Here is an 18,599-nt window from a genome sequence, read left to right on the forward strand (position 1 = left end):
TTTGTATTTTTAGTAGAGACGGGGGTTTCGTCATGTTGGCCAGGCTAGTCTCGAACTCCTGACCTCATGTGATCCACCCTCCTTGGCCTCCCAAAGTGCTAGTATTATAGGCGTGAGCCACCATGCCCTGCCAATTTATTTAATTTTAAAAAATTAAATTTAAAAGTGTTTCTTCTCTTTTCTGGTTTTTGTTTTGTTTTTGTTTTTGTTTTTTTGAGACAGTCTCACTCTGTCGCCCAGGCTGGAAGGCTAGAGTACAGTGGCGCAATCTTGGCTTACTGCAACCTCTGCTTTCCAGGCTCAAGTGATTCTCGTGCCTCAGCCACCCAAGTAGCTGGGATTACAGGCATGCGCCACCACACCTGGCTAATTTTTGTATATTTAGTAGAGATGGGGTTTCACCATGTTGGCCAGGATGGTCTTGAACTCCTTGCCTTAAGTGATCCGCCCACCTTGGCCTCTCAAAGTACTTATATTACAGGCATGAGCCACCATGCCCAACCCTAAAAATGTTTATTTTCTAGATAGTTTATTCCTTTAAATGTTTATAACCTTAGCTTTTCATTTTCACATCATTTTCTTAAAAGTCAAGATACATCTGAAAAATCTCAGGATTATGATGTTCAATGCAAAGCAAAGCGTGACTTCCTAATGAGTGGTTTGCCAGATTTGTTGAAACGGCAAATTGCAAAGAAAGCTGCTGCATTGGATGTGTACAATGCAGTGAGTACCAGTTTCCAGCGAGTCATTCACGTACAACAAAAGGATGATGGTAAGTTTGTTTTTTATTATTGAATATTTACTCTTCAACTGTTAGCAGTAACATTAAACTATGTAAGTTTCTTTTTTTTTTTTTTTTTTTTTTTTTGAGACGGAGTCTCGCTCTATCGCCCAGGCTGGAGTGCAGTGGCCGGATCTCAGCTCACTGCAAGCTCTGCCTCCCGGGTTTACGCCATTCTCCTGCCTCAGCCTCCCGAGTAGCTGGGACTACAGGCGCCCGCCACCTCGCCCGGCTAGTTTTTTGTATTTTTAGTAGAGACGAGGTTTCACCATGTTAGCCAGGATGGTCTCGATCTCCTGACCTCGTGATCCGCCCGTCTCGGCCTCCCAAAGTGCTGGGATTACAGGCTTGAGCCACCGCGCCCGGCCTAAACTATGTAAGTTTCTTAAAGATGAGGCTGTGGTTTAATTATCATTCTTATGGTAACTTTAGTGGGAATTTTAAGGACAATTTCTCTCACTATCCATGGGGTTTGTTTCCAGGACCACCTTGTGGATACCAGCACTCATGGATGCTCCAGTTTCTTGTGTAAAATGGTATAGGCTGGGTGCGGTGTCTCATGCCTGTAATCCCAGAACTTTGAGAGGCCAATGCAGGAGAAGAGCTTGAGCCCAGGAGTTTGAGACCAGCCTGGGCAACACAGCAAGATCCTGTCTCTAAACTAACTAACTAAATTAATTAATTAAAATTTGCTAGACATGATGGTGCATGTCTGTAGTCCCAGCTACTCGGGAGGCTGAGGTGGGAGGATCACTTGAGCCTAGGAGGTCAAGGCTACAGTGAGCCATGATCATGCCACTGCATTCCAGCCTAGGTGACAGAGCGAGACCCTGTCTCAAAAAAAAAAAAAAAAAGTTTAGCCTCTCTTCTGTACGTAGGAATTTCCCAGCTAGTCTTTTCAGCAATTTATTCTACTTTTTCTTATTTTCCATCTCTGCCACTGGCCATTCAATTGATGAAGACTTTCTTGTTTTTTTTTTTACTAGTACAGCTTTATGTAGCATTTTCGAATAGTATCTTCAACTGTAGGAATTAGTTATGCTTTTCTTGCCTCATTTTGATAAACTCATTTTCACAGGAGTGCTGCTATAAAACTTAGCATATCTATTTGTAGATGAGCAGAGAGGCAAGCACAGAGGGAACCTCTCTTACAACCTTCAGAATTATTGAACGCTTACTATTGTCTGGAATTTTGCTGAGCAATTCATATACATATCTAGTTTAATCCTAATAACAACTCTTTAAGAGGTTGAGTATTATAATTATCACCCTCACTTTGAATGTGAGGGTGAAGAAACTTAAGATATAGGATCTTGCCAGTGCTCACAAGGTTAGTAAGTGGCAGAGGTTGGGTTTGAATCCTTGTCTAACTTAAAAGTTTAGCTTTCGACCAGGATGCTAACTGCCTCCTAAATGGTTTTTCTTTTTCTTTTTTTTTTAGACAGAGTCTTGCTCTATCGCCCAGGCTGGAGTGCAGTGACGAGATCTCAGCTCACTGCAACCTTGTCTCCTGGGTTCAAGCAATTCTCTTGCCTCAGCCTCCTGAGTAGCTGGGATTACAGGTGTGCACCACCATGCCTGGCTAATTTTTGTATTTTTAGTAGAGAAAGGGTTTCACCATGTTGGCCAGGCTGGTCTCGAACTCCTGATCTCAAGTGATCCACCTGCCTTGGCTTCCCAAAGTGCTGGAATGACAGGCGTGAGCCACTGCGCCTGGCCCTCCTAAAAGTTTTAACCTGAGTATCAAGGTTGATTTGAAAAGAAAGGAAAGTTTGTTAATATTTGTTTGTTTTTAACAACTGAGAGGGAAGTCTAGGTGATTTTTATTAATTCTATTTGTTGGAGGGTAGGATTTTGTTCCCTTTATAGTCAGTGGGTTTTTGGTACGTTTGTGTTAATTATGTAGTTGTCAAGTCTTTTCGTGTTTACATATTTGACATTCAGTAAATGGATAGTATATAAATAAGGTTTATTAAGATATTTTTCTATTTTTCTTTAGGGTGTTGTTTGTGGCATTTGAAACCACCCTCTTGTCCTCTCTTAACTAAATTTAAAGAACTGAACACTAAAGTGATAGATCTCTCAAAATGTGTTATTGCTCTTGGTGAATTTTCAACATTGAATTCAAAGTTGAAAAGCAGTAACTCTGCTGCTGTGGTAAGTACTAAATAAATAGCTCATCCATTGTAGAGTGTTTCCCTTACATCTTGCAGAGGAAAAAAAATTTTGGATATCTACTCTTATAGCCTCAAGTGTTGTCCTAGAGTTTAATTTTTTTTTTTTTTTTTTGAGACAGAGTCTCGCTGTTGCCCAGACTGGAGTGCAGTGGTGCAATCTTGGCTCACTGCAACCTCTGCCTGCTAAGTTCAAGCAGTTCTCCTGCTTCAGCCTCCCGAGTGGCTGGGACTACGGGCACACACCACCACGCCCAGCCAATTTTTGTATTTTTAGTAGAGATGAAGTTTCACCATTTTGGCTGGGCTGGTCTTGAACTCCTAACCTTGTGGATATGCCTGTCTCGGCCTCCCAAAATGCTGGGATTACAGACCTAAGCCACCGCGCCCAACTGAGTGTAATTTTTTTTTTTTGAGATGGAGTTTCACTCTTGTTGCCCAGGCTGGAGTGCCACGGTGCGATCTTGACTCACCACAACCTCCACCTCCCAGGTTCAAGCAATTCTCCTGCCTCAGCCTCCCTACTAGCTGGGATTATAGGCATGCGCCACCAGGCCTGGCTAGTTTTTTGTATTTTCAGTGGAGACGGGGTTTCTCCATGTTGGTCAGGCTGGTCTTGAACTCCCTACCTCAGGTGATCCTCCTGCCTCGGCCTCCCAAAGTGCTGGGATTACAGCCGTAAGCCACTGCACCCAGCCTAATATTTAAAAATAAATCCTAATTGTAGTACACATTTCTTTTAAATACCCATAGAGCTTTAAAAACATAGCACATTTAGATACTTTATAAGTCGGTCGTATAATCTAATAGATATAATTTGTTCAAAGGGAGAAATAAATTAATCCTTCGTAAGTTTTATATTTAGTGACCAAAGCTAATTTTTTTTTTTTTTTTGAGATGGAGTCTCGCCGTGTTGCCCAGGCTGGAGTGCAGTGGCACGATCTCAGCTCACTGCAACCTCTGCCTCCCAGGTCCAAGTGATCCTCCTGCCTCAGCCCCCCTAGTAGTTGGGATTACAGGCATGTGCCACCATGCCTGGCTAATTTTTGTATTTTTAGTAGACATGGGATTTCACCATGTTGGCTAGGCTGGTCTAAAACTCCTAACCTCAGATGATCCACCCGCCTTGGCCTCCCAAAGTGCTGGGAGTATAGGCGTGAGCCACTGTGCCCGGCTTAAAGCTAATCTTACGTTGATACTGATTTATGATGGACAGAAAGTGGTTGGTAGTATTGTAATTAACATGAATAGATGATGGTCTGTTATTGTGCATTTTATTCTTTATTGCAGTTCGTAAGGACAAGGAAGGAATTTACTGAAGAAGTAAGAAATCTTTTGCTTGAGGAAATTAGGTGGTCAAATCCTGAATTTTCATTGAAAAAATATTTTCCCTTACTCCTAAAAAAACGAATTGAGCACCAAGTACTTTCTTCTGAGTGTCATAGTAAACAAGGTTAGTGATAATTATTATCATTTATGTTGAGATACCAGTTTTGAGTTTTTATATTATTTATTATTTTATTTTTATTTTTATTTTTATTTCTGAGATGGAGTTTTGCTCTGTCGCCCAGGCTGGAGTACAATGGCACAAACCTGGCTCACTGCAACCTCTGCCTCCTGGGTTCAAGTGATTCTCCTGCCTCAGCCTCCTAAGTAGCTGGGATTACAGGAGCCCACCACGACACCCTGCTGATTTTTGTATTTTTAGTAGAGATGGGGTTTCACCATATTGGCCAGACTGGTCTTGAACTCTTGATCTCAGGTGATCCACCCACCTCAGGCCCCCAAAATGCTGGGATTACAGGCGTAAGCCACTGTGCTTGGCCAATTTTTTTTTTTTTTTTTTTTTTTTTTTTTTGAGACAGAGTGTTGCTCGTCACCCAGGCTGGAATGCAGTGGTGCATCTTTGGCTCACTGCAATCTTTGCCTCCTGACCTCAAGTGATTCCTGTGTCTCAGCCTCCCGAGTAGCTGGGACCACAGGCTTGCGCCTCTGCACCTAGCTTATTTTATTTTTAAATTTTTATTTATTTTTTTGAGACTGGGTTATGAGACTGGCTAGTTTCTGTATTTTTGGTAGAGACCAGGTCTTGCCATGTTGCCCAGGCTGGTCTTGAACTCCTGGGCTCAAGTGATCCTTCCGCCTTAGCTTCCCAAAGTGCTGGGATTACAGGCATGAACCACCATGCCTGGCCTAACATGTCAGTTTTGAAAACACTAAGACTTAACCATTGACACTTGGAAGTGTTCACTGCAGACAACATTGCTTACAGTTGGCACGGAGAGTTGTTCAGCTGAAGTAAGAGTATCTTGTACAATGCAATGTGCAACGTTAATCCCTGCCAGTTTCCAAAAATGCCAACCCAAAGATAGCTTTAATTATGTTGAAATATTATTCATTTAAGGAATGCCTTAGATAATTTTAGCTTATATAGCTTGTATAAAAGACAGTCCAAGTATTAAAATCTCCAGCTTGTTTTCAGTATATTTGATTCTTGCCTTTTTATTTTATTTTATTTTATTTTATTTTATTTTATTTTATTTAATTTATTTTTTGAGACAGAGTCTTGCTCTGTCACCCAGGCTGAAGTGTAGTGGCACAATCTCAGTTCACTGCAACCTCTGCCTCCTGGATTTGAGTGATTCTGGTGTCTCAGCCTGCCTAGTAGCTGGGATTACAGGCGCCTGCCACCATGCCTAATTTTTGTATTTTTCAGTAGAGATGGGGTTTCACCATGTCAGTCAGGCTGGTCTCAAATTCCTGACCTCAAGTGATTCACTCGCCTCAGCCTCCCAAAGTGCTGGGGTTACAGACGTGAGCCACCATGCCTGGCTTATTTATTTGTTTGTTTATTTATTTATTTTTATTTTTATTTTTTGAGACGGAGTCTTGCTCTGTCACCCAGGCTGGAGTGCAGCGGTGTGATCCACCCGCCTTGGCCTCCCAAAGTACTGGGATTACAGGTGTGAGCCACCATGCCCAGCCTATTTATTTATTTTTTAAGAGACAGAGTCTCAATTTGTCACCCAGCCTAGAGTACAGTGGTGTGATCATGGCTCCCTGCAGCCTCGATCTCCTGGGTTCATGTGATCCTCCCACCACAGCCTCCCAAGTAGCTGGGACTACAGGTGCACGCCACCACCCCTGGCTGATTTTTCTATCTTTAGTAAAGCTGGGGTTTCCCCATGTTACCCAGGCTGGTCTCAAACGTATAGACTCAAGCAGTCCACCCACCTCAACCTCCCAAAATTCTGGGATTAGAGGCCTGAGCCACTGCACCTGGCTTGCCTTTTCATTTTATTTATTTATTTTTTTTTTTTTGAGACGGAGTCTCGCGCTGTGTCGCCCAGGCTGGAGTGCAGTGGCGCGATCTCGGCTCACTGCAAGCTCCGCCTCCCAGGTTCAGGCCATTCTCCTGCCTCAGCCTCCGAGTAGCTGGGACTACAGGCGCCCGCCACCACGCCCGGCTAGTTTTTTGTATTTTTAGTAGAGACGGGGTTTCACCATGTTAGCCAGGATGGTCTCGATCTCCTGACCTCGTGATCCGCCCGCCTCGGCCTCCCAAAGTGCTGGGATTACAGGCTTGAGCCACCGCGCCCGGCCCGCCTTTTCATTTTAAAGTTACAAGACTATTGGATACTTGGAAGTGATATTAATGTTACTGGTTTTTGTTGATAAGTAAGAAGTACATGCATTTCTTTAATTCCCAAAGTAGAACTAGAGGCTGATGTCAGTCATAAAGAAACCAAAAGGAAACGCGTGGAAGCAGAAAATTCTAAGTCAAAAAGAAAGAAACCAAATGAGTATTCAAAAAATCTGGAGAAGACCAATAGGAAGTCAGAAGAACTTGGCAAAATAAACAACTCTTCTGGGATAAAGCTAGATTCTTCCAAAGGTATATTTTCTAAAACATCCCAAAAGAAACAGATTGCTTTGAGTACATGTAAAGTGGAAACCAAAGCAGTAGAAGATTTTGATATTCTTTTTTAAAAATTTTAATTCAGTTGTATTTTAATTTTAGATTTTCTTTTTCTTTTTTTTTTTCTTTTTTTGAGGCCCAGTTTCACTCTTGTCGCCCAGGCTGGAGTGCAATGGCACAATCTTGGCTCACTGCAACCGTCCTCTACTTCCTGGGTTCAGGCGATTCTCTTGCTTCAGCCTCCTGGGTAGCTGGGATTACAGGCGCCCACCTCTACACCCAGATAATTTTTTTTTTGTTTGTTTGAGATGGAGTCTTGCACAGCTGTCCGGGCTGGAGCCCGCCACCACGCCAGCTAATTTTTTGTATTTTTAGTAGAGACGGGATTGGCCAGGCTGGTCTCGAACTCCCGACCTCATGATTCACCCACCTCAGCCTCCCAAAGTGCTGGGATTACAGGTGTGAGCCACCGTGCCTGGCCATGCCCAGGTAATTTTTATATTTTTAGTAGAGACAGGATTTTACCATGTTGGCCAGGCTGGTCTCAAACTCCTGACCTCAGGTGATGCACCCACCTTGGCCTCCCAAAGTGCAGATTTTGATATTCTAATAATTAGATGATGACAGTCTGCACCAGAAATATTAATATCTTCCATTCCTGGTAAATTCGAGTTTTTCCTTCTAGTCCTAGAACTCTTTTGTTTTTTAACTTTTCATTCTTTTCTTCTCTCTCTCTTTTTTTTTTTTTCTTATTGCAACTTTCAAAAAATAATTATGTCTTTGAAATAAATAGAACCTCATGGATTATGGGCTTACAAATGGCCATATTAACAGATAAGTGTTCAGTCTTTGATTTTTCTGTGCTTCTATAAATATATGTGCTTTTTTTTTTTATTTTTTGAGACAGCATCTCTCTCCGTCACTCGCCTGATCTCAGCTCACTACAACCTCTGCCTCCCGGATTCGAGTGATTCTCCTGCCTCAGCCTTCTAAGTAGCTGGGATGAGAGGTGCGCGCCACCACGCCCGGCTAATTTTTGTATTTTCAATAGAGACAGGGTTTCACTGTGTTGCCCGGGCAGGTCTCGAACTCCTGACCTCAATTGATCTGCCCGCTTTGGCCTCCCAAAGTGCTGGGAATACAGGCATGAACCACTGCACACGGCCAATATATGTGCTTTTAAAAAAATCTGGTATTGTGCTCGCTTCAGCAGCACGTATACTAAAATTGGAATGATACAGAGAAAATTAGCATGGCCCCTTGTGCAAAGATGACATTTTTTTTTTTTTTTTGGTATTTTTAGTAGAGATGGGGTCTCGCCATGTTGGCCAGGCTGGTCTCAAGCTCCTGACCTCAAGTGAAGGGATGACAATTTTAAAACTAAAAAGTTAAAAAAAAAAAAGTAACACAGTGGCCGGGTGCAGTGGCTCATACCTGTAATCCCAGCACTTTGGGAGGCCGAGGTGGGCGGATCACCTGAGGTCAGGAGTTCGAGACCAGCCTGGCCAACGTGGCAAAACCCTGTCTCTACTAAACATACAAAAATTAACCAGGTGTGGTGGCGCGTGCCACCCCAGCTACTTGGGAGGCTGAGGCAGGAGAATTGCCTGAATCCAGGAGGCAGAGGCTGCAGTGAGCCAATATTTTACATGTACATGTGTGTACATGTAAAATATTTTATATGTGTGTGCATGTTTCACATATCTCTGACATGTTCCCATTCAGTTTATTTTATTTATTTACTATTTTTGAGACAGAGTTTTGCTCTTTTTGCCCAGGCTGCAGTGCCATGGCATGATCTTGGCTCATTGCAACCTCTGCCTCCTGGATTTAAGCGATTCTCCTGCCTCAGCCTCCCGAGTAGCTGGGATTACAGGCATGGTCCACCATGCCTGGCTAATTCTGTATTTTTAGTAGAGACCGGGTTTCTCCATGTTGGTCAGGCTGGTTTTGAACTCCTGACCTCAGGTTATCCGCCCGCCTCGGCCTCCCAAAGTACTGGGATTACAGGCGTGAGCCACCATGCCCAGCCCCATTCAGTTTATATAGCTTTTCCAAAGTATGCTATTGATTTAATTCATTTATATAGCTTTATACAGGATGAGTATCCCTAATCCAAAAATCTGAAATTTGAAATGCTCCAAAATCCAAAACGTTTTGAGTGCTGACATGGTGCCATAAGTGGAAAATTCCATACCTGGGCCTGGGCACCATGGCTCATCCCTATAATCCTAGCGCTTTGAGAGGCCGAGGTGGGAGCATTGCTTGAGCCCAGGAGTTTGAGGCCAGACTGGGCAAGATAGGGAGACCACACCTTTACAAAAAAAAAAAGAAAAAAAAAATTGGCTAGGCATGGTGGCACATGCCTGTAGTCTCAGCTCCATGGGAGGCTGATGCCAGAGGATCACTTGAGGTTAAGGCTACAGTGAGCCATGATTCACCACTACTCCAGGCTGGGTGACAGAGCAAGACCCTGTTTCAAGAAAAAAGAAAATTCCACACCTAACCTCTTCTGGACAGGTGACAGTCAAAATGGAGACAAAACTTTTTTTCTTGCACAAAACTATTTAAAATATTGTATAAAATTACTTTCAGGCTGTGTGTACAGGTGTATATGAAACATAAGTGAATTCCATGTTTAGACTTCGGCCTCATCCTAGGGATATCTCATTAAATTCAGCTGGAAAATTTCTGGTCCCAAGCATTTCAGATAAGGGATACTCAACCTATAGCATGTTTTAGTATTTGATATGGCAAGTCTCTTATTATTTTTAAAATAATTTTTATGTATTTGCTTTATTCGATGGACTACAGTTTACCTTACCCCATAAATCCTGTTGAGATTTTAATTTTACAATTATCTATAGCTTAATGGAGAGAAGTGGCATCTTTACAGTAGTCTTCTCAACTGGGAATGTGGCATCTTTCTCCATTTTCCCAGGTTGACTTTATAGGATGTTTTAATGTTTCTTTTCAGGGTTAAAAGAGGGTCCAATAAGACTATGCCACTGTTGTTCTGTAGATTATTGTTTTGTTCTTTATTTATTTATTTAATTTTTTGAGATGGATTCACTCTGTTGCCCAGGCTGGACTGTGCTAGTATGATCTGGACTCACTGCAGCCTCCACCTCCCGAGTTCAAGTGATTCTTCTGCGTCAGCCTCCCGAGTGGCTGGGATTACAGGCGCCCACTACCATGCTCAGCTACTTGATGTATTTTTTTTTTTTTTTTTTTTTGAGACAGAGTCTTGCTCTGTCACCCAGGCTGGAGTGCAGTGGCATGATCTTGGCTCACTGCAAGCTCCGCCTCCCGGGTTCATGCCATCCTTCTGCCTCAGTCTTCCAAGTAGCTGGGACTACAGGCGCACGCCACCATGCCTGGCTAATTTTTTGTGTTTTTAGTAGAGATGGGGTTTCACCACGTTAGCCAGGATGGTCTCCATCTCCTGACCTGTGATCCACCTGCCTCAGCCTCCCAAAGTGCTGGGATTACAGCTGTGAGCCACCGCGCCCAGCTTTTTTTTTTGAGACGAAGTCTCACTCTGTCGCCCAGGTTGGGGTGCAGTGGCACGATCTCGGCTCACTGCAACCTCCACCTCCCAGGTTCAAGCTATTCTCCTGCCTCACCCTCTTTAGTAGCTGTGACTACAGGCATGCGCCACCATGCCCGGCTAATTTTTATATTTTTAGTAGAGACGGGGTTTCACCATGTTGGCCAGGCTGGTCTCGAACTCCTGACCTCAAGTGATCTGCCCACCTCGACCTCCCAAACTGCTGGGATTACAGATGTGAACCACCGAGCCCAGCCTACTTCTGTATTTTTAGTAGAGATGGGGTTTCACCGTGTTGGCCAGGCTGATCTCAAACTCCTGACCTCAAGTGATCCGCCCTCCTCGGCCTCCCAAAGTGCTGGGATTATAGGCATGAGCCACTGCACCCAGCCTGATTATTGGTTTTATGTCACAGATTATTTCTCATCGTTCATGTTTCTTCAGTGGTTATTAAAAATTTAAATATTACTGGTTGTGGTGACTCACATCTGTAGTCCCACCTACTCAGGAGGCTGGGGTGGGAGCTTGAGGTCCAAAGTTCAGGAATGCAGGGAGATGTGTTCATACTTGTGAATAGCCACTGCAGTCCAGCCTGGACAGCATAGCAAGACCTCATCTCTTAAAAAAAGAAAAAAACTATTTTTAATTTTCGACCTGCACATGTGCAGGTTTGTCACATGGATAAATTCCATGACGCTGAGATTTGGACTTCAATTGAACCTGTCACCCAAATAGTGAGCATAGTGCCCAAGAGATAGTTTTTCAACCCTTGTCCTCACTTCTTCCCTCCTCCCTTTTGTAGTCCCCAGTGTCTTTTTGTTGTTAAGAGACAGGGTAACACTATGTTGCCCAGGCCAATCCCGATCTCCTGGGTTCAAGTGGTCTACCTGCCTTGGCCTCCCAAAGTGCTGGGATTATAGGTGTGAGCCATCACACGTGGCCTCCATTGTCTTTTGTTCCCATCTTTATGTCCATGTGTACCCAGTGTTTAGGTTCTGCTTATAAACGAGAACATGAAGTATTTGGTTTTCTGTTTCTGCGTTTATTCACTTAAGATAATGGCCTCCAGCTGCAACCATGTTGCTGCAAAGGATATGAGTTATTTCTTTTTTATGACTGCATACTATCCCGTGGTGTATATATGTCCTACAAATTCTTTATCCAATCCACCATTTTTGGGCACTTAGGTTGATTCCATGTTTTTGCTTTTTTTTTTTTTTTTTTTTTTTGAGATGGACTCTCACTCTGTTCCTCAAATGCTCAGGCTGGAGTGCAGTGGCGCAATCCTGGCTCACTGCAACCTCCGTCTCCCAGGTTCAGTGTCTTTGCTATTCTAAATAGTGCTGATAAACATGTGAGTACATGTATCTTTTTGATAGAACAGTTTATTTTCCTTTGGGTATATACCCAGTAATGGGATTGCTGGGCCAGATGGTAACCCTAAAAGAAAAAAAAAAAAACCAACAATGTTTAAGTGTGCACTTTAATATTTTAATAAGATTATGGTGGTGGTTATTGTTTTTTAGGGGGAAGGGTTTGGTGTGAAGAATTTTAAATGTAATGTTGTTTTAAAATTACCTCTGGCATTTTGTAAATATAAATATTTCTGCAAATACCTACTGTGACATTATAATAATAATGTAAATGACTAATAATTCATATATGTTTATGTCAAGGAATGAATACCTTAATTTTTTTTTTTTTTTTTGCTTTAGATTCTGGAACTGAAGACATGCTTTGGACAGAAAAGTATCAACCTCAGACTGCCAGTGAACTTATAGGAAATGAGTTAGCTATAAAAAAGTTACATAGGTTGGTAAAATGTGTAAAGGAATTGAGAAATAGTTTACAATCTTAGTTTTACTATTTTTGTTTAGAAATTGTAGTTATAAAGTAATATATTTCCTGATAAAATCTTCAAAAAATGGTAGAAGTTTAAGTGACAAGTAGCCCTCTTTTCTTTTTTTTTTTTTTTTTTTTTTTTTTGAGACGGAGTCTGGCTCTGTCGCCCAGGCTGGAGTGCGGTGGCCGGATCTCAGCTCACTGCAAGCTCCGCCTCCCGGGTTCACGCCATTCTCCTGCCTCAGCCTCCCGAGTAGCTGGGACCACAGGCGCCCGCCACTTCGCCCGGCTAGTTTTTGTATTTTTTAGTAGAGACGGGGTTTCACCGTGTTAGCCAGGATGGTCTCGATCTCCTGACCTCGTGATCCACCCGTCTCGGCCTCCCAAAGTGCTGGGATTACAGGCTTGAGCCACCGCGCCCGGCCGTCTCCTCTTTTCTTATATTTCTACTTCTCAGAGATAGTCATTGAAAATGTTTTGTAAAAGCTTCCAGAAAAATATTTTATGCATATGTTAGTTCCTTCCTTTCTAACAAATGGGATCACATTACTACTAATTCAGGTCCCCAGTCCTTCATCTTCAATTCTCACATCCAAAAAATTCTGAATAATGAAAGTTTATTGAATTGATTACATGAAATTTGTTGTACCTGTACACTTAGAATTTACAAAATTTTTGTGGTTTTTTTTTTGAGACAGAGTCTCACTCGGTCACCCAGGCTGGAGTGTAATAGCATGATCTTGGCTCACTACAGCCGCTGCCTCCCAAGTTCAATAGATTCTCCTGCCTCAGCCTCCTGAGTAGCTGGGACTATAGAGGTGCACCACCATGCCAGGGTAATTTTTGTATTTTTGGTAGAGACAGTTTCGCCATGTTGACCAGGCTGGTCTCGAACTCCTGACCTCAGGTGATCCACTCACCTTGGCCTCCCAAAGTGCTGTGCTGGGATTACAGGTGTCAGCCACTGTGCCCGGCCAGAATTCACATATTTTTTAATAAAAATATTAAGTGATGGCCCAACGCGGTGACTCACACCTGTAATCCCAGCACTTTGGGAGGCCAAGGCGGGTGGATCACTTGAGGCTAGGAGTTTGAGACCAGCCTGGCCAACATGGTGAAACCCCATCTCTACTAAAAATACAAAAATTAGCTGGGTGTGGTGATGCATGCCTGTAATCCTAGCTACTGGAGAGGCTGAGGCATGAGAATTGCTTGAACCCGGGAGGCGAAGATTGCAGTGAGCCGAGATTGTGCCCGTGTGCTGCAGCCTAGGCGACAGAGTAAGAGTCTGTCTCAAAACAAAACAAAAAAACAAACCAAACCAACTTAAGTGATTATGGGTGTACTGCCTAGACCCCATTAGGGGTATTATGTAATATGCAGTATATGTACTAAATAACCTTTTAAGTATCTGAAAAATTAATTCTAAAACAATCTGGCCCAAAGGATTTCATATAAGGATTTATGGACCCATAATTATAGTTAATAGTGTGAACTTGGTACTACTGTTCTTAAGTACTTGTATTGTTCTTTTTTTTTTTTGTACTGTTCTTAATTCATTTTATCCTTTTTTTTTTTTTTTTTTTTTTTTTTTGAGATGGAGTCTCGCTCTGTTCCCCTGGCTGGAGTGCAGTGGCGCGATCTCGGCTCACTGCAAGCTCCGCCTCCCAGGTTCCTGCCATTCTCCTGCCTCAGCCTCCCAAGTAGCTGGGACTACAGGCACCCGCCACTGCGCCCGGCTAATTTTTTTTGTATTTTTAGTAGAGACGGGGTTTCACCGTGGTCTCGAACTCCTGACCTTGTGATCCGCCCGCCTCGGCCTCCCAAAGTGCTGGGATTACAGGCGTGAGCCACCGTGCCCGGCCTCATTTTATCCTTAGAACAGTACTGTGAGCAGTTGGGTACAGTGGCTCAAGCCTGTAATCCCAGTGCTTTCGTAGGCTGAGGCAGGAGGATTGTTTGTGGCCAGGAGTTTGAGAGCAGCCTGGGCAAAATAGGTTGACCCCATCTCTACAAAAAATAAAAAAAATGTTAGGCATGATGGCGCCCTCTTGGATTCTGAGCCACTCAGGAGCCTGAGGTGGGAGGGTCACATGAGTCCAAGAATTCGAGGCTGCGGTGAGCTATGATCACACCCCTACACTCCAGTGACAAAGCAAGACTGTCAAAAAAAAAAAAAATACTATGAGCATAAATACTGTTGTCCTCACCTCATAGATGAAGAAACCAAGGCCTAGAGAGGCTGAGTTATTTGTCCAAAGTCACACAGCTAGAAAGTGATGGAACTGGGATTTAAACTCAGGCATTCTAGCTCCAGACTAGAACTTAATCTTTCTGTTGTACATTGTATATTAGGCACCTTTCATGTGATTACACAATATACCGCAGTTCTTTTTTTTAATTTTGAGACAGGGTCTTGCTCTGTTGCCCAGGCTGGAGTACAGTGGTGGAATCTTGGCTCACTGCAAGCTTCGCCTCTCAAGCTCAAGCCATCCTCCCACCTGAGCCTCCCAAGCCAGGCATGGTGCCCCACCATTCCTGGCTAATGTTTTTTGTAGAGACAGGTTTCGCTGTGTTGCCCAGGCTGGTTTCAAATTCCTGAGCTCAAGCAATTCACCTGCCTCCGCCTCCCAAAGTGCTGGGATTACAGGCCTGAGCCACTGTGCCTGCCCTGCCACCTCAGTTCTTTTTAATTGCTGTATACTGGTTTCTAAGTGACTGTACTATAATGTATTTTTTCCCCACTGGTGTATTTTTATGTTTTTCCTGTTAGAGGCTAATATGAACAATGCTACAGTGAATATTCTTGCACATACAGTCTTATATATTTTGGCAGAAACTACTAAATGTTCATGTCCATGTAAAACTATTTTACTCTTTAATTGATTCATAAGCACTATGGAGTGTTTAGAAACTAACAATATGCCATATAAAGCTGTACTAGTAAAAATAACAAGAAGGCCCTTCAACAGTTGAATGGCCAATGCCAGAGAAACTAACAATATGCCATAACTTCCCCCAATAATCATTTTAACATAAAGTCTAAGGCATAGCTATATTCTGTGAATTATTTTTATTACATTTTCTTGTGGCAGTTGGTTGAAAGACTGGAAAAGAAGAGCTGAATTGGAAGAAAGGCAGAATCTGAAGGGAAAAAGAGATGAGAAACAGGAAGGTATCTTGTGTCTTTTTTTTACCGTTTCACTGAACATTTTTAGTTACATTAACTAAAACTTTGTATAAAATTTCTTAATTGGTATTTTATATTTGATTTTCTGCTTTTTTTTTTTTTGAGACAGAGTCTCACTCTGTCACCCAGGCTGGAGTGCAATGGTATGATCTCGGCTCACTGCAACCTCCGCCTCCTGGGTTCAAGTGATTCTCTCACCTCAGCCTACTTGAGTACCTGGGACTACAGGCATGTGTCACCACACCTGGCTAATTTTTGTATTTTTAGTAGAGATGGGGTTTCACCATGTTGGCCAGGCTGGTCTTGAACTCCTGACCTTGTGATCTGCCCGCCTTGGCTTCCCAAAATGCTGGAATTACAGGCATGTACCAGCATACCCGGCCTGATTTTCTACTTTTTATAAAGTAATATTTCAGCATTTATTGCAAGAAGTTTGTGGGATTTAATCATTGGATTTCATAAGGTAGAACTGCTTCCTCAGCAATTATCATTTTATATGCATTTGAATAATTTTTCAGATTTCTTGGGTGGCATAGACTTTAAAGGCAGTTCAGATGATGAAGAGAGTCGTCTTTGCAATACTGTCCTTATAACAGGGCCAACAGGAGTGGGAAAAACTGCTGCTGTGTATGCTTGTGCCCAGGAGCTTGGATTTAAGGTTAGTAACAGCTATGATGAGAGAATGTCAGTGTAATAATCACCCTTGGATTAAAAAGAGACGTAAACCATTCTCCCTTCGTTTTTCTTCTTTTAGATATTTGAAGTGAATGCCTCTTCCCAGCGCAGTGGTAGACAAATTCTATCTCAGTTGAAGGAAGCTACTCAGTCCCATCAAGTAGATAAACAAGGTGTAAACTCACAAAAACCCTATTTTTTTAATAGCTACAACATAGGCAAGTCACCAAGTAAGTAAATTATTTTCCTTAAGCCATAATGTTTCGAAAAAAACAAAACCCAAGAAAATAATGTCAATTATCAACATTTTGCCATTTATTTTTAATTTTCTACATGTACACATATTCCCTGTCCACCCCTGCCAGATTATTTTATTTTATTTTATTTTATTTTTTTATTTTTTTTATTTTTTTTTTGAGACAGAGTCTCGCTCTGTCCCCCAGGCTGGAGTGCAGTGCCCGGATCTCAGCTCACTGCAAGCTCCGCCTCCCAGGTTTACGCCATTCTCCTGCCTCAGCCTCCCGAGTAGCTGGGACTACAGGCGCCCGCCACCTCGCCCGGCTAGTTTTTTTTTTGTATTTTTTAGTAGAGACGGGGTTTCACCGTGTTAGCCAGGGTGGTCTCGATCTCCCGACCTCGTGATCCGCCCGTCTCGGCCTCCCAAAGTGCTGGGATTACAGGCGTGAGCCACCGCGCCCGGCGATTATTTTAAAATAAATCTGAAGACCATCATATCATTTCACCCCTACATTCTTCAATATTTATCTCTATCTGATAAGGACTTCTAAAAAAGCATAACTAGGGCCGGGTGCGGTGGCTCAAGCCTGTAATCCCAGCACATTGGGAGGCCGAGACAGGCGGATCACGAGGTCAGGAGATCGAGACCATCCTGGCTAACACGGTGAGACCCCGTCTCTACTAAAAGATACAAAAAAAACTAGCCGGGCGAGGTGGCGGGCGCCTGTAGTCCCAGCTACTCAGGAGGCTGAGGCAGGAGAATGGCGTAAACCCGGGAGGCGGAGCTTGCAGTGAGCTGAGATCCGGCCACTGCACCCCAGCCTGGGAGACAGAGCGAGACTCCGTCTCAAAAAAAAAAAAAAAAAGCATAACTATAATATAATCAGACCCAACACAGTTAACAACCAGCCTAAGCAGCATAGCGAGACCTTGTCTCTACAAATAATAAAAAACAAATTAGCTAGGTGTGGTGGTGTATGCCTGTAGTCCCAGCTACTCTGGAAGTTGATGTGGGAGGATCACTTGAGCCTAGAATGTTGAGGCTGCAGTGAGCTGTGATTGGGCCACTGCACTCCAGCCTTGGTGACAGTGTGAGACCCTGTCTCCAAAAAAAAGATCTATTTAACTGTATTCCTTCATATCATCTCATACACAGTCTAATGTCAGTTTTCTATTGTTTCAAATGATTTGTTCAAATCTGGATCCAAACAAGGTTCATATCTTACATTTGATTCAGGTCTCTTAAGTTTCTTTTTTTTTTTTTTTTTTTGAGACGGAGTCTTGCTCTGTCGCCGGGCTGGAGTGCAATGGCCGGATCTCAGCTCACTGCAAGCTCCGCCTCCCGGGTTTAGGCCATTCTCCTGCCTCAGGCTCCCAAGTAGCTGGGACTACAGGCGCCTGCCACCTCGCCCGGCTAGTTTTTTGTATTTTTTAGTAGAGACGGGGGTTTCACCGTGTTAGCCAGGATGGTCTCGATTTCCTGACCTCGTGATCCGCCCATCTCGGCCTCCCAAAGTGCTGGGATTACAGGCTTGAGCCACAGCGCCCGGCCAAGTCTCTTAACTTTCTTTTACGCTCGCTAACAATTAACTCACCTTTCTTTTCATGTCATTTATTTGTTGAAGAATTTGAGTCATTTGTCATGAAATTTTTCACATTCTGGATTTGTCTGCTGATTATATCCTCATGGTATCAGTTAACATAGTCCTCTTCCCTGTATTTCTTGTAAACTGGCAGTTAGATCTATGGGCTTGATTAGACTCAGGTTCTGTTCTGGGTCTGGCATACATGTATAGGTGGCCTGCGTACTTCCTATGACATCATAGCAGATTATCCATTGTAGATTACAAAATGATAATTTTATAATTATCTCTTTTGCATTTATTAGAATTTTAAAAGGAAGCACTATTCCTCATCAACTCTTTGGATGCTTTGAAATACAGTTTGTAGGCACCAGAAATGCTTCATTCTTTCCTTTATTTATTAGTACTTAGAGTGATGGTGTCCTAGCAACCTTGACAGTTGACCAGTGAGTTTTTGTGCAGTTTAATTTTTTGTTTTGTTTTGTTTTTGTTTTTTTGTTTTTTTGAGGCAGAGTCTCACTCTGTCGCCCAGGCTAGAGTGCAGTGGCCGGATCTCGGCTAACTGCAAGCTCTGCCTCCCGGATTTACGCCATTCTCCTGCCTCAGCCTCCCGAGTAGCTGGGACTACAGGCGCCCGCCACCTCGCCC

The 18,599-nt window shown here is 43.1% G+C and overlaps 1 protein-coding gene and 1 non-coding gene across 2 annotated transcripts in view; both read left to right on the forward strand.

Annotated features, from left to right (window-relative positions):
• Positions 1–18,599, forward strand: part of ATAD5 (ATPase family, AAA domain containing 5) — a 68,397-nt gene that overhangs the window by 26,424 nt on the left and 23,374 nt on the right. Inside the window, exons 7-14 of the mRNA XM_025362490.1 lie at positions 588–772; positions 2,781–2,938; positions 4,246–4,408; positions 6,671–6,850; positions 12,140–12,236; positions 15,362–15,441; positions 15,975–16,114; positions 16,211–16,361. Coding sequence (XP_025218275.1) covers positions 588–772; positions 2,781–2,938; positions 4,246–4,408; positions 6,671–6,850; positions 12,140–12,236; positions 15,362–15,441; positions 15,975–16,114; positions 16,211–16,361 — 1,154 coding nt within the window. The remainder of the gene's footprint in view (positions 1–587; positions 773–2,780; positions 2,939–4,245; positions 4,409–6,670; positions 6,851–12,139; positions 12,237–15,361; positions 15,442–15,974; positions 16,115–16,210; positions 16,362–18,599) is intronic.
• Positions 8,072–8,175, forward strand: LOC112610420. The gene has a single exon (XR_003116330.1). It is a non-coding gene; the product is annotated as a U6 spliceosomal RNA (small nuclear RNA).

Source organism: Theropithecus gelada, chromosome 16 (assembly GCF_003255815.1).
Source record: "Theropithecus gelada isolate Dixy chromosome 16, Tgel_1.0, whole genome shotgun sequence".
NCBI classification, from domain to species: Eukaryota; Metazoa; Chordata; class Mammalia; order Primates; family Cercopithecidae; genus Theropithecus; species Theropithecus gelada.